The 15,846-nt window shown below is 42.6% G+C and overlaps 1 protein-coding gene across 3 annotated transcripts; it reads left to right on the top strand.

Annotated features, from left to right (window-relative positions):
- Positions 1-86: 86 nt before the first annotated feature.
- On the top strand, positions 87-2,727 carry LOC136314366 (large ribosomal subunit protein eL15). 3 transcript variants are annotated; one of them, XM_066245142.1, is made up of 4 exons: positions 87-152; positions 874-1,055; positions 1,535-1,671; positions 2,373-2,727. In XM_066245142.1, exons 2-4 carry the CDS (start codon positions 884-886, stop codon positions 2,676-2,678), a joined length of 615 nt encoding a protein of 204 aa, XP_066101239.1. In that variant the 5' UTR covers positions 87-152; positions 874-883; the 3' UTR covers positions 2,679-2,727. The 3 variants fall into 3 exon arrangements, with proteins under 3 accessions (XP_066101239.1, XP_066101240.1, XP_066101241.1); XM_066245143.1 differs by having other exon boundaries at positions 106-161; XM_066245144.1 differs by lacking the exon at positions 87-152 and adding an exon at positions 522-537.
- The last annotated feature ends 13,119 nt before the right edge of the window (positions 2,728-15,846 follow it).

The raw sequence follows: 15,846 nt of genomic DNA, 5'->3' as shown, positions 1-15,846 counted from the left end.
CGCCCACCCGGCTTTCGGCCGGAACTACATGTCCCGTGAAGCTCTGGGCGACCGCAGCTTTCCACCGGAAAGAGTTTCGCTGAATTGGGGGAGGAGCCCAAAAGGGATTGTGGGAGAAGGGCCTTTCTTTTCCGTCTGGCTGCAGCTATCTGGTAAGCTGTGTGAGTGTTATTCCCTATTCCATCCGCCGCTCATCTCTTTTCTCTTGGGCCATCCATGATCGAGGACCCTGCATCCTTGGAGTTTTTCGTGCCTCCTGTGCGGCGCGAGTTTGATCAGGATGCGCGGCAGCGGGCTTATGGAGAGGCGGGACCCGGGACGGGCTGGGGGATGATGTGATGGCGGCGCGAATTCGAGCTGGGCCTGCAGCGTGAAGGAAAGGGAGGCGTGGGGCTAAAAGGAGGTGAGAGGCTAAGGCGTAGGAAGCTGGGCCAGGGCTTCCTAAAGCTAGCCCGGCCGACTGAGTGGGCCAAATGCTTTTTTCCTAGAGAGTTAATCATCGGCGGCGGGAACATCTTCCCCTGTGCTGTCTGCGAGGTCTCTGCAGACGGGGCCCGGCCCTTGGGGACGCCGCCTGCCGCAGTCTTCCGCCCCCTCCCGGCCCAAATCTAGCGCCATTCATTCGTCCAACAACGAAAACGTGCCGAGGGGCCTTCCTGCGCGGCTCCGCGCCGGGGCCGCAGAGGTGGCTGGGCGCTGCTTTCCGCCGGCGCAGAGGGTTCGGCGAGCTGGGCGCTGCAGTTTGTGCAGAGCCATTTTCATTCTCCCTGGTTTCCATGTGGTGGGCGGGGAACTAAGATGGACGGAGTCTTCTCCGTTAAGTGGATGGTTTTTTCTTTTCTTTTTTTTTAAATGCCCGGTTTTATCTCCCAGGTAAGCCAGGATGGGCGCTTACAAGTACATCCAGGAGCTGTGGAGGAAGAAGCAGTCCGATGTGATGCGCTTCCTTCTCAGGGTGCGCTGCTGGCAGTACCGCCAGCTCTCCGCGCTGCACCGGGCCCCCCGCCCCACCCGGCCCGATAAAGCGCGCAGGCTGGGCTACAAGGCCAAGCAAGGTGAGTGAGTGGGCTCTGCCTGGGTGCTTGGATAACACTGTACTCCTCGGGGAGAGCTGGAAAGCGGTGATGGTGAAGAGCTGCAGTGGCCCCGATGTCCTGATGGCTTCCATCGTGTCGGGCTTGGGCGCAGTTGTCTCCAGCTGTCTGCACATTGAAGTGGTTGACCAGTCAGTGCGCACAGTTGTCTAGCAAGTGTGGCATAGATGACTAATTTGTTTGCATGAGTTTGGACTAAAGCAAAATAACAGTGGAAGTGAGAAGTTAATCTCTTTGCGTTTGCCAAGATATTTTGAGAAATAGAGGACTGTGTTCCTTTTTTTTTTTAAAGTGGGTCTCAAACTGTTATTAGTTATACCTTCATCGGATATATAGTGTTTGACTTAACGGTCTGAATATATTTGCTGGAGGAACAAAAGTGATGTGTTTTGAGCCTTGCTCTGTAGCTTTTATAAGACCACGGTAACTTGTGTTTATAGGTTATGTCATTTATCGGATTCGCGTGCGCCGCGGTGGCCGCAAACGCCCTGTTCCTAAGGGCGCCACCTACGGCAAGCCTGTCCACCACGGTGTCAACCAGCTCAAGTTCGCTCGGAGCCTCCAGTCTGTTGCCGAGGTAAGTGGGTCTGGAGTCGCAGTTGTGTTGGTCACCCACCTCCTGGAGATGGTGCAGAAAGAGCCGTGCAGCTTTCCTGATGGCTAACTTGTGCCTGGACGGGCCCTTTGTTTTATTAATAGAGCGGCTCTGAGCGTTTTACTTATTAATCTAGGTAAAGAATGTCAAGGACAAGACTTTGTTATAATTTGTCTTTGCTCATACATGTCGGAAAGTGTGTTTCATGGTTAGTGTGAACCTCTGACCCCTAAGCTTTGGAAGGGCAGTCAACTTCGTCTTGAAGAGTACATCTCCAAGTATGTAGCAGCTGTGTCTTTGTAAAAGGCAAAGAAGACTATGCAGAAGCCTCCATTGTGGCCTGTGAAGCCTCAACTATGCAGAATGTCAATTTTCTGTAAAAGTTTGCCGATAGGAAAAAGACGATTTTTTTTTCTTGTTTTTTTAAGTGAGAGTAATGGAGATAAGTGAACAGATGCCCACATGGACCAATGCCGTCAGGGGCCATTGCTTGAGTATTTAAGAGACAGACCCCATTCATCAGGGAGGGGGTAATAATAGGGAATAGTTAGTAGTTAGTAAGTTTACCTTTTAGTACTTAATGGTCACACTTCTGTCTTGTGTGTAGTGAACTAAAAAATTCTTGGTTCCTAATTTGCTACCTTTGGAAATACACGGGAGGCTGATCTTTTTTCCTTTTCTAGGAGCGAGCTGGACGCCACTGTGGGGCTCTGAGAGTCCTGAATTCTTACTGGGTTGGTGAAGATTCCACATACAAATTCTTTGAGGTTATCCTCATTGATCCATTCCATAAGGCTATCAGAAGGAATCCTGACACCCAGTGGATCACCAAACCTGTCCACAAGCACAGGGAGATGCGAGGGCTTACATCTGCAGGCCGCAAGAGCCGTGGCCTTGGGAAGGGCCACAAGTTCCACCACACCATTGGTGGCTCTCGCCGTGCAGCCTGGAGAAGGCGCAATACTCTCCAGCTCCACCGCTACCGCTAATAAGTCATGTTTGTAAAAATCTTGCCTAATAAACAATTTAGGACAGTTGTGTCTGCTTAAAAGTGTCTTTGTTAAAACTAGTCTGCAGATTGTTTCATGAATGCATTGTCAAATTACAAAAGTTACGTGCAATAATGTTTGAAAACTATAAGTGATGGTGTATCTTGTTTCTCATAAGATAATCGCTTTTGTCTTTGCTTATCAGTGATTTTCAACCTTTTTCATCTTGTGGCATGCATAATGTAATTACTAAAATTCTGTGGCACACCAAAATACATACTTTTTGGGCAATCTGACAGAAAAAGTTATTTTGATTCACACCAGATGGCTATTGTATTTGACAATCTTAAGGGAAAAAGAGGTTAGTGCCCTTGACTAGAGTCAGTTACTGCATGTTTTAAAAATTCTTGTGGCACACTGGTTGAAAATTGCTGCTTTATCTTCTTAGGGAGTTGTCTGTGTCAGTGTTTAAATGCTCTTTGGTATAATAGGTGTCAAGTTCTGTGCAAGAGGAGCGCAGAACCAGCCGTGTAGATTTGTCGGTGCATGTGATGAAACCTACAGCTTTATTGGGGTAATGCAGTACTCTGCTAGTTTACTCTCAAGGGGCTATTTTTGGAGTTTGGTAACGACATTTTTCAATTGAGTTTTGCTTGGAAATTGGAAAGATATCCTAATCTGTTCTCAAGAGCCTGTGCAGGAAAATGAAAGTTAATTAGGGGATGTCCACATTTTAGATTAACCCAATGAATACAACTCCTTCTGAAAGGAGAAGTTTAAAAGAATGCCACCATTTTTTTTAGGAGAATTGAACAATTAATTGATCTTGTTGAGTTTTCTCTTCAAATTAAACATCCTGTTTACCTAAACAAAATTGGCTTGGTTTCCACAGTACCACTGACCTTCACATAAAAAGTGAGGCTCCTGGTTCAATCCTATGACTCATGGGATCTTTAAATATATGCAAAGTAGTAATAGTAATTACACTGGTATGTTTTGAAACTGATGGAGATTGGACGTTAAGGTAAATGAGAAGGGAATTAACTTGAAAGTGTGTTAGTAACCATTATGAACCCTATAGCCACCATAAAAGGAAAATATGGTTGGCTTTATTTAGAAGTACTTCATTGCTTAGTCCTTTTAGACTTAACAAGTCATCTTGGGTAAGCTCACTATAGCCATTTCCATAAAGCTACTGAGAAAAGTCATGCAGTTGGTGTTAGTACAGGTCCGTGGTCTAACCTTATACATTGTTTACAGTTATTTTTCTCATCCCTATTCAAATTACCCTTAAAACCTTTATCATTCCACAAAATTCCCAGGCATCAGTTTTGCCCACCTTAATGTGAAAGCATGCCACCATGTTCTGTTTGCCTCGTGTCTTCCAGTAGATGACATCTGTTTTCCAGGGTGCACTTGGGTATGTAGGAAATGTAGAAGAGGAATTGGCCCCAATTTCCAAATTTGGGTTTGCTGACTCAATTATCTGGTTCCAAAATTGCTCGTTTACTTTTTTAACCAATTTTTCTTATTTTCTTCAGGGTCTTAAAAGGCTCAATTGAATGGTTTCCAGAAAACATGTAGCAGACTCATAAAACCTCTTACGACCTAAATTCCTTTCCATTCAAAAATCTTAAACCATCTATTTTGTGTGTAGTTATTGTTCAACTGAAGGAATAAATATCTGCTAAACTAAAACATTGACCGTGTTATCTTTTGTCATCTAAATCCTCACATGCTTTAGAGCAAACCAAATATCCTAACCTGCGAAAAGGTATCAAAATGTGATGGCACAAAGACAATCTGGGAAAATGAAATGTGTAGTGCTTAGTCTAGAGGTTTTCTCTCTTGGTTCTTTGGTCCTTGCATGAATTATAAAAATTTAAGTCATTTCAACTGTTTAGGATGCTAATTTGGGGAGGGGAGGGAGGATTCAGACCTGTCTCCAAAAGGTCTGTCCTTGTGACCTTACAGTTTTCTCCACACAACAAGCAGTTAGAGCTTTCCTGTTGTCTTTTTTTTGTTGTTTGTTCTTTTCTTTGTATTTTTTTCTGAAGCTGGAAACGGGGAGAGACAGACAGACTCCTGCATGCACTCGACCAGGATCCACCCGGCACGCCCACCAGGGGCGACTCTGCCACGACCAGAGCCACTCTAGCGCCTGGGGCAGAGGCCAAGGAGCCATCCCCAGCGCCCGGGCCATCTTTGCTCCAATGGAGCCTTGGCTGCGGGAGGGGAAGAGAGAGAGAGAGAGGAAGGAGGGGGGGTGGAGAAGCAAATGGGCGCTTCTCCTATGTGCCCTGGCCGGGAATCGAACCCGGTCCCCCGCACGCCAGGCTGACGCTCTACCGCTGAGCCAACCAGCCAGGACCGCTCTCCTGTTGTCTTAATGTCACTCCTGTACTTGGTACTGAAATCCTTACAACACACTTCCACTGTGTACCTACTTTCACCATGTGACTTAATGTCCTCCTGCTGTCATTCTATTGCATCCCAGCCTTCTTGCTGTTCTCAGACACATGAAGCACTATTCCTAATGCCTTTATGATAGGAAATCCCAAAAATTAAATGTCAATTTGGAGGCTTTCCTTGACTGCCTCACAAGCTGTTCTGTTTGCTTTAATATTTGTAGATGGGCATATGATTCAAACATAGCCAAACTGATTAGAATTTTCTTTAGAAATAGAGCAATTGGGGCCCTAGCCGGTTGCTCAGTTGGTGAGAGCGTCATCCTGAAATCAAGGTTGCAAGTCTCATCCCTGGTTAGGGAACATGGAAAGTGACCAATGAATGCACAAGTGGAACAACCATTTAGAGCTTCTCAGAAGGTTGAAGATTCTCTGAGGGCTATACCTGATTCCAACGGGTAGGGAAATGATATCTTACTGTGTGCCTAGAAGGAGAGGGAGAACCACATATTTATGAACAGTTCTGTTGAACACCTACCTACACTAATGCATTTGATTTTCTTTTGTCCTTGTACACACATGAGGGGTTGTAGAGAAGAGCTGGTATAGCAAGTGGAGAGCAGAAACTTGTGCAGTTTGGACTGACATGAAAACTTACATAACTGCTTAGAATTGTTAGCATATGGCCCTGGCTGGATAACTCGGTCAAGAGTGTCCTCTAGATATACCAAGGTTGCAGGTTCAAACCCTCGTCAGAGCACATGTGGGAGAACCAACAAATGCATAAGTAAGTAGAACAACAAATCGATGTTTTCTTCCTCTCTCTAAAATCAATAAGATATTAAAGAATTGTTGGTGTATGATGATAAAAACAGACTTGTAGTCGGATTTTGTTATTTTTAAATTCTCTACAGACAGTGCAACCTTCCTACTGAGTTGATTCATTTGGTAAAATAGGGTTATTCACACAACTCTACAACCAATTTTTCAGCCACTTTATTATGTAACATGGCTTTTTTCCTGTCAACCACATATTTATAGAAAAATACTTTAGAATTGCACTATCCAATACAGTAATCACTAGCCACTTGTGACTAAATTAAAATTAAATATAGTTTAAAAGTTCTTGAGTCACACTAGCCACATTTCAAGTGCTGAAAGGCCACATTAGCTACCATATTGGACAGCAGAGAAAACACTGACCATCACAGAAAGTTCTATTGATAGTGCAGCTATAGTCCCTTGACGGTCTTTCTTCTCTGGTGATATTTCCCAGTAAAGATGAGTTATCTGAAGTCTGGTTTTTCCACACGAAGTGTGTTTGATGTGTAGATTTCATATCACAATAGTATTTATTGCTACAGATTTTTAAGGTGTGTAATTACTATTTCCTTTCTCTGGTTGATACTAGATTTTTAGAAGTTTTTGATAAGAGTTTTATACCAACTACTATTTTTTTTATAAATAAATTTTTATTTTAATGGGGTGACATCAATAAATCAGGGTACATATATTCAAAGAAAACATTTCCAGGTTATCTTGTCATTTAGTTCTGTTGCATACCCATCACCCAAAGAGAGATTGTCCTCCGTCACCCTCTATCCAGTTTTCTTTGTACCCCTCCCCCTCCCTATCCCTCGTCCCCTCCCCCCACCCCCCGTAACCACCCCACTCCTGTCCATGTCTCTTAGTCTCACTTTTATGTCCCACCAATGTATGGAATCCTGCAGTTCTTGTTTTGTTCTGGTTCACTTATTTCACTCCGCATACTGTTATCAAGATTCCACCATTCTGCTGTAAGTGATCCGATGTCATCATTTCTTCTAGCTGAATAGTATACCATGGTGTATATGTGCCCCATCTTCTTTATCCAGTCTTCTATTTTTTTTACAATGATTAAAAAGCCTTTAAGCAAACTCTTGGCCAATACAGCAAGAATCCATAAAAGAGTAGTGTCCTTAACATGTTCACCAAGTCCAAGTTGGCCCCATCACCATGCCAAATTCCTGAAAAATGCAACCCAACCACAGTTCAGTTTGTTAGGAGCTGTCACAGGGAGCAGGAGTCCAGGAAAAGTCCACATCCAGGAAAAATCCTCATGGCACTGGAATTGTTGTCACCATTCTATACTTTGCAGCTCATGTCCAAGTCCCAATGATCGCTGCTTCTAGCTGGTAATAATTCAGGTAGACTGGAAAATCCATTTGCAGCATGCATGGATATGGAGCTTCTGTTCTCCTCTGCCTGGAGAGTTGAGACCAGGTTGCTTTTCCCTGGAGCTCTGTGACTGTGGCATGGTAAAGAGAACCTTGGGATACACTAAGCTGGGTGGCAACGGTAGATTCATAATAGAAGTTGGCAAAAGGGGGAAAGAGAGCTCTAAATTAGGAGTAAGTGCCAGCCTGAAATATGAGTGGGGCATTGAGGTAGGAGGGATAAAGGAAACACTATATATTAAGCAAAGCAGCAGAAAATAGGACTATCAACACCCACAACAGAGATCTTTGAGGGAAGAATAAAAAACCTGACTATTCAGGCAAAACATAGTTAAGTGGCCCTTGTGCAAATGAGATCAGTCTACCTGCTTCTTGGAAGAAATACCCTAGGCTCGTCCACAGTGTCGTAGATGGGCCGAAGGCCCTGAGCACCTTCAGCCTTCAGTGGCAAACCCTAGCATTCTGGGCAAGGTTAGGTCATAGTGGCTGGAGCAGGGCTGGAAGAGACTGAACCCTCCCTTAGAGGAGCGAGGGGGAAGCCTACCTTCCAGTGTCCCTGTTTCCTCACAGCAGAGGCATGTAAGCCTGGCAGGCTTTAGCTCAATGACCTTCCTTTCCACTATTTTTTTTTAATTTTTTTTTAATATTTTTTATTTATTCATTTTAGAGAGGAGAGAGAGAGAGACAGACAGACAGAAAGGAGGAGCAGGAAGCATCAACTCCCATATGTGCCTTGACCAGGCAAGCCCAGGGCTTTGAACCGGCGACCTCAGTGTTTCCAAGTCAACACTTTATCCCACTACGCCACCACAGGTCAGGCCTTCCTTTCCACTATTGAAGCAGGACCCAGATGGCATCCTATGAGACCCCTTTGGGGAGTTGGAGCCTTTAAGGGTGTATCCTAAAAGCTGGTAGTTCCCCTGATCTCTATTGGGCTTTTTCTGCCTCTAAGTATCTTAAAAGCCATGCTCAGAAATCTCGCTGAGGGGTTTGAGGATCCTCATCTGCCTATATAAATCTTTTCCATATATCTGGAGCTATTTGGAAAAAGACAAAACAGTGTTATTAGCTGGATCTAATAAAGAAGGTAGTAGTTTGCAGGTGAAAAAGATTTGGTGTCTCCTGTTCATCAGCATTCAAAAGAAATGTAAATTTTTTTTTTTTTTAAGTAAGAAACATGATATGGTAGACCCGTAGGAGTTCCAGGATATGACTACCCCCTTTTAAATTTTTTTTTTCAATTGACCTTAAAATGTTTGCTGAGTACACTTTAATAATACCTTAACTTTAAAGATTGTAAGCATGACAAAATACAGTAAATGCTTTTGCTCCATATGCGGGAGCATTTTCAGTTAGCCAGTTTAGGAAATCCAATAATAGAACAATGCATACAGACAATGAGCTATAACATGCTTAGCAGCCTCTCCTGTTCTGACAGAGGTTACTATAGATCCGGAATATGTATCAACTGTAATGTGGACATACGACTGTTGGCCAAATGAAGGTATATGAGCAACATCCATCTGCCAGAGTTGTCCTGGTAGGGGTCCTTGAGGGTTAACTTAAATGAAGGGGCAGTATAGGACCCCTTGGACAGGATTTCCCAATCTGCCGTACTGCTTCCCGAGAAAGTTGAAACTGTTTACACCGGGCTGCAGCGTTCTGGTAATGAATAGTATGAGACTGACTTGCTCGGTCTGTCATGGTTGCTCCATATAATTTTCTTTTGGGTAGCTTGATCAACAAGGGCATTCCTAGGCCCTGGCCGGTTGGCTCAGTGGTAGAGCATTGGCCTGGTGTGCAGGATTCCCGGGTTCGATTCCCAGTCAGAGCACACAGAAGAAGCGCCCATCTACTTCTCCACCCCTCCCCCTCTCCTTCCTCTCTGTCTCTCTCTTCCCCTCCAGCAGCCAAAGCTCCACCAGAGCAAAGCCACCTTGGGCACTAAGGATGGCCCCATGACCTCTGCCTCAGGCGCTAGAATGGCTCTGGTTGCAATAGAGCATCCCCCCCCCCCCTAAGCATGCCAGACGTATCTCGGTCAGGCGCATGTGAGAGTCTGTCTGACTGCCTCCCCATTTCCATCTTCTGAAAAATACAAAAAATAAATAAATAAAAGAAAAAATACAACAACAAAAAAAAAAAAAAAAGAGAAAGAAAAAAAAAAAAGGACATTCCCTTGTGCTAAAGCTCCAGGGAGCATGGAGTGAGCTTGAGTATGTCCTATGAAACATGGAGCTCTATGTTGACATATAAGTCTTTGAAGAAGGAGGAACTGCTGAAATAGTTCATCAGCATTTGTCCCTAAGACAGCAGTCTTTATAGTGGAAACACCATAAGTAAATATTTGCTGTCTGTCTATAGATTAAGAGGGGAATATGGCAAATGCTGAAAAGCCATGATCTTTGTGCCCCTCCCCTCTCCCAACCTCCTCCCTCTCCCCCCCCACCCTGTAACCCCAACATTGTTGTCCATGTCTCTGAGTCTCATCTTTATGTCCCATCTATATATGGAATCATATAGTTCTTAGTTTTTTCTGATTTACTTCTTTCGCTCAGTATAATGTTATCAAAGCCCATCCATGTTGTTGTAAAAGATCCTATGTCATCATTTCTTATGGCTGAGTAGTATTCCATAGTATACATGTACCAAAGCTTTTTAATCCACTCATCCTCTGATGGACACTTGGGCTGTTTCCAGATCTTTGCTATTGTGAACAACGCTGCCATAAACATGGGGGTGCATTTATTCTTTTCAAACAGTGCTATGGTGTTCTTGGGGTATATTCCTAACAGTGGTATAGCTGGGTCAAAAGGCAGTTCGATTTTTAATTTCTTGAGGAGTCTCCATACTGTTTTCCACAGTGGCTGCACCAGTCTGCATTCCCACCAGCAGTGCAGGAGGGTTCTCTTTTCTCCACATCCTCGCCAGCACTTATTCTGTATTGTTTTATTGATGAGCGCCATTCTGACTGGTGTGAGGTGATATCTCATTGTAGTTTTAATTTGCATTTCTCTAATCATTAGTGATGTTGAACATTTTTTCATATGCCTATTGGCCATCTGTGTGTCCTCTTTGGAGAAGTGTCTATTCATTTCTTTTGCCCATTTTTTGATTGGATTGTTTGTCTTCCTGGTATTAAGTTTTAGAAGTTCTTTAAAAATTTTTATTATTAAGCCCTTCTCAGATGTATTGTTGAATATGTGCTCCCATTGTGTGGTTTGTCTTTTTATTTGTTCTTATTGTCTTTAGCTGTGCTTTAGAAGCTTTTTAGTTTGATAAAGTCCCATTTGTTTATCCTGTCTTTTATTTCACTTGCCTGTGGAGACAAATCAGCAAATATATTGCTGCGAGAGATGTCAGAGAGCTTACTGCCTATGTTTTCTTCTAAGATGCTTATGGTTTCACGGCTTACATTTAAGTCTTTTATCCATTTTGAGTTTATTTTTGTGAGTGGTGTAAGTTGGTGGTCTAGTTTCATTTTTTTGCAGGTAGCTGTCCAATTTTCCCAACACCATTTGTTGAAGAGGCTGTCTTTACTCCATTGTATTTCCTTACCTCTTTTGTCAAATATCAGTTGTCCATAGAGCTGTGGGTTTATTTCTGGGTTCTCTGTTCTGTTCCATTGATCTATGTGCCTGTTCTTATGCCAGTACCATGCTGTTTTGAGTACAATGGCCTTATAATATAACTTGATATCCGGAAGTGTGATACCTCCCGCTTTATTCTTCCTTTTCAAGATTGCTGAGGCTATTCGTGTTCTCTTTTGGTTCCATATAAATTTTTGGAATATGTGTTCTATATCTTTGAAGTAAGTCATTGGTATTTTAATCAGTATTGCATTGAATTTATAAATTGCTTTGGGTAACATAGACATTTTAATGATGTTTATTCTTCCTAACCATGAGCACGGTATATGCCTCCACTTATTTGTATCTTCCCTGATTTCTTTTATCAATGTTTTATAATTTTCCCAGTACAAGTCTTTAATCTCCTTGGTTAGATTTATTCCTAGGTACTTTATTTTTTTGGTTGCAATGGTAAAGGGGATTGATTTCTTGATTTCTCTTTCTGACAGTTCATTATTAGTGTATAAAAATGCCTCTGATTTCTGACTATTGATTTTATATCCTGCCACCTTGCCGAATTCATTTATCAGGTCTAGTAGTTTTCTGACTGAGACTTTAGGGTTCTCTATATACAATATCATATCATCTGCAAATAATGATAGTTTTACTTCTTCTTTTCCAATTTGGATGCCTTTTATTTCTTTTTCTTGTCTGATTGCTGTGGCTAGGACTTCCAGAACTATGTTGAATAAGAGTGGTGAAAGGGGGCACCCCTGCCTTTTTCCTGATCTTAAGGGGATTGCTTTTAATTTTTGCCCATTGAGTATGATGTTGGCTGTGGGTTTGTCATAGATGGCCTTTATCATGTTGAGGTATGTTCCCTGTATTCCCACTTTGCTGAGAGTTTTGATCATGAATGGGTGCTGCGTCTATGGCCGTACCACCCTGAACGCGCCCGATCTCATCTGAATGGGTGCTGGACTTTATCAAATGCTTTTTCTGCATCTATTGAAATTATCATGTGGTTTTTCTCCTTTCTTTTGTTTATGTGATGAATCACATTGATTGATTTGTGAATATTGTACCAGCCTTGTCTCCCAAGAATAAATCCCACTTGATCATGGTGTATAATTTTTTTCATATATTGCTGGATCCGGTTTGCTAATATTTTGTTGAGGATTTTTGCATATAAGTTCATCAGGGATATTGGCCTGTAATTTTCTTTTTTTGTGTTGTCTTTGCCTGGTTTTGGAATCAGAATTATGCTCGCCTCATAAAAGGAGTTTGGAAGTCTTCCTTCCTCTTGAATTTTTTGAAATAGCTTGAGAAGGATAGGAGTTAGTTCTTCTTTGAATATTTGGTAGAATTCACTTGTGAAGCCATCAGGCCCAGGACTTTTCTTTTTTGGGAGTTTTTGATAGCTGTTTCTATCTCATTTGTTGTAATTGGTCTGTTTAGGTTTTCTGATTCTTCCAGATTGATTTTTGGAAGATTATATGATTCAAGGAATTTGTCCATTTCATCTAGGTTGTCTAGTTTTTTGGCGTACAGTTCTTCATAGTATTTTCTTAAAATATTTTGTATTTTTGTTGTGTCAGTTGTTATTTCTCCACTCTTGTTTCTAATTTTATTTATTTGAGTCCTCTCTCTTTTTTTCTTGGTGAGTCTCATTAAAGGTTCATCGATCTTGTTTACCTTTTCAAAGAACCAGCTCCTGGTTTCATTGATCCTCTGCATTGTTTCTTTAGCCTCTATGTCATTTATTTCTGCTCTGACCTTTATTATTTCCTTCCTTCTACTAGCTCTGGGCTTTACTTGCTGTTCTTTTTCTAGTTCTTTTAGATGCAGGGTTAAGTTGTTTATTTGAGCTTTTTCTAGCTTCTTGAGGTATGCCTGTAATGCTATAAACTTCCCTCTTAGGACTGCTTTTGCTGTGTCCCATAAATTTTGAGTTGATGTATGCTCATTATCGTTTGTTTCTAAGAATTTTTTAATTTCTTCTTTGATCTCAATGTTAACCCATTCGTTATTTAATAACGTGCTATTTAGTTTCTAACTGTTTGAATGTTTTTCAATTTTTCTATTGTGGTTGATTTCTAGTTTAATGCCATTATGATCAGATAAAGTGCTCGATATGATTTCAATCTTCTTAAATTTGTTGAGACTGCTTTTGTGCCCTAACATGTGGTCTATTCTAGAGAATGTACCGTGAGCGCTTGAAAAGAATGTATATTCTGCTGTTTTAGGGTGAAAGGTTCTGAAGATATCTATTAAATCGAGTTGATCTAATATGTCCTTTAAGTCTGCTGTTTCTTTGTTAATTTTCTTTCTTGAGGATCTATCTAATGATGTTAATGGGGTATTGAAATCCCCTACTATTATAGTATTGCTATTGATCTCGCCCTTTAAGTCCATCAAAGTCTGCTTTATATATTTAGGTGCTCCTATATTAGGTGCGTAAATATTTATTATGGTTATATCTTCCTTTTGGATTGCTCCCTTTATCATTATGTAGTGACCTTCTTTATCTCTAACTATGGTCTTTGTTTTAAAGTCCATTTTGTCTAATATAAGTATTGCTACCCCAGCTTTTTTTTCATTTCCATTTGCGTGAAATATTTTTTCCATCATTTTATCTTCAGTCTGTGTGCATCTTTTGATTTAAAGTGTGTCTCTTGTAAACAGCATATGTATGGGTCCTGTTTTCTTATCCACGCAGCTACCCTATGTCTCTTGATCAGATCATTTAATCCGTTAACATTTGAGGTTATTACTGATATGTAATTGTTTATTGCCATTTTTTTTCTTTAAAACTGTATTCCTCTTTTGCTATATTCTTTTTTTCCTTTGATCTGTTTACAACAGGTTCTTTAGCATTTCTTGCACCTTGGTTTGGTTGCAGTGAATTCCTTGAGTTTTTTTTTTTTTGTCTGTAAAGCTTTTTATTTCTCCTTCAATTTTAAATGATAGCCTTGCTGGATAAAGTAGTCTTGGTTGTAGGTTCTTGTTCTGCATTACTTTGAATATTTCTTGCCATTCCCTTCTGGCCTCAAGTGTTTCTGTTGAGAAGTCAGAAGTCATCCTTATGGGGTCTCCTTTGTAGGTGATAGTCTTTTTTTCTCTAGCAGCTTTTAATATTTTCTCTTTATCATTTAGCTTTGGTATTTTAATTATCATGTGTCTTGGTGTTGGTTTCTTTGGGTTTCTCCTTAATGGAGTTCTCTGTGCTTCCTCAACATGTGAAATGTTTTCCTGCCTTAATTGGGGGAAGTTTTCCGCTATAATATGTTTGAACAAAGTCTCTATCCCTTGTTCTTTCTCTTCTTCTTCAGGAACCCCTATGATGTGGATGATGTGGATGTTATTTCTCTTCATGTTGTCACAGAGCTCTCTTAGAGTTTCCTCAGACATTTTGAGTCTCTTTTCTTTTTTCTGCTCTGCTTCCGTGCCTTTATTTATTGTGTCCTCTAACTCACTGATTCGATTCTCTGCTTCATCCATCCTGCTTTTAATTCCTTCCATTGTATTCTTTATTTCAGATATTGTATTTGTCATTTCTGACTGATTCTATTTTATTATTTCAATGTCCTTTTTTATATTTGTTATCTCTTTATTTAGGTTTCCGTAATGGCCAACTATGGTTGTTCTAATATCTTTGAGCATCCTAGCAATCGTTATTTTAAACTCTGCATCTGGTAATTTGGTTATATCTGATTCACTTAGGTCCTTCTCTGGGGATTTCTCTTGGTTTATTTGTGTTGTATTTCTCTGCCTCTGCATTTTCTCTTCAAGGGAGTGGCTGTGATCACGTGCTCGGGTGCACAAGCATTGGTGTCCTTGGCCTTTGCCCCACCCCTGTGTGTGACGTTATGCTCGGTCCTGAGGGCACTGGCGAGCACCTTTGCTCAGTTGCGGGTCTCCGCCTGTTTCCGGGCTTTTGCCCTGCCCTTGCAGGAGGAGCCCACTCAAGGAACAGCTGCTAGCCTTGGCTTTACCGGCGGGCAGGACTGCGTGCCCAAGCTCAGCTCTGTAGTGGAACTCCGCCTCTTCTGAGCTTTTGGCTCCACCCCCCCGGGAGGAGCCAGCTACCAAGTCAGACCGCAAGCCTGGGTTGCACGGGTGGGGCAAGGCTGTGCTCCTCTGCCCTTGCTCCGAGGCTGGTCTCCACCCTTTCTGGGGTTCCCGTCCTTCTCCCGGAGGCTGGATTACAGGCTGTCGGCAGCTGAGCTTGACCGCTTTTGCACGCCCCCTTCTCCCTAGCCGGGCAAGATTGAGCTCACACCTGAGCCCAGTGGTGGCCACCCAGCTTCCACCCCTGCCAGCAGAACCGCGCTTTTGTCTCCTGCTGCCACCCGCCCTCCGGCGCTCCCTCAGCCACGTGGGTGGGGGCATTGCAGCTCGGACCCTAAGACTCACTACTGTAGACCCAAAAGCTCCCTCCTTCTATGCGACTCTGTTCTGAGTGCCGCAGGGGAGCTTGTTTGGCTGCTCTCCTGCTTCCCTTTGCTGGTATTGCTGTTTCCGGGGGAAATATTCACTTTAGCTTTGGGGAGTGACTTGTCCCAGGGGTTAGGGTGGCTATCTCCCAAAATGTTTCTCCCTATGCCTCCTATATTACACTCTCTTCCTGTTACTCTGGTCCTCTCCTCTCTCCCTCCGTCCCCAGGAACCCCGGGTGAGTGGTTGTGAGAGAGATGTTCTGCGTGGTCCCTTTAAGAAGGATCCTGGGTCTGAGAAATCAGACTCTTTCTCACAAACAGTATCTTGACTTGTTTCCAGCTAAATACTGTCCTTACGCCTCTTCTGGGCTCTGGGGCTGCAGGCTGGGGCTTTGTTCCTGGGGTTCAGGACCCTTTCCCCTCTGCTAAACTCACTTCCCGCCACGTGAGTCTCTCCCTGCTGCTGTTTGCTCTGGGGAGCTGGACAGCCCTCTCTGCGTTTCCGCGGTTCTGCTTTTCCTACCAGTCTCGGTGTG

The sequence above is a fragment of the Saccopteryx bilineata genome, chromosome 10 (assembly GCF_036850765.1).
Source record: "Saccopteryx bilineata isolate mSacBil1 chromosome 10, mSacBil1_pri_phased_curated, whole genome shotgun sequence".
Lineage (NCBI taxonomy): Eukaryota > Metazoa > Chordata > Mammalia > Chiroptera > Emballonuridae > Saccopteryx > Saccopteryx bilineata.
The sequence above is the reverse complement of the archived record's forward strand: the minus strand, read 5'-3'. Positions and strand labels throughout refer to the sequence as shown.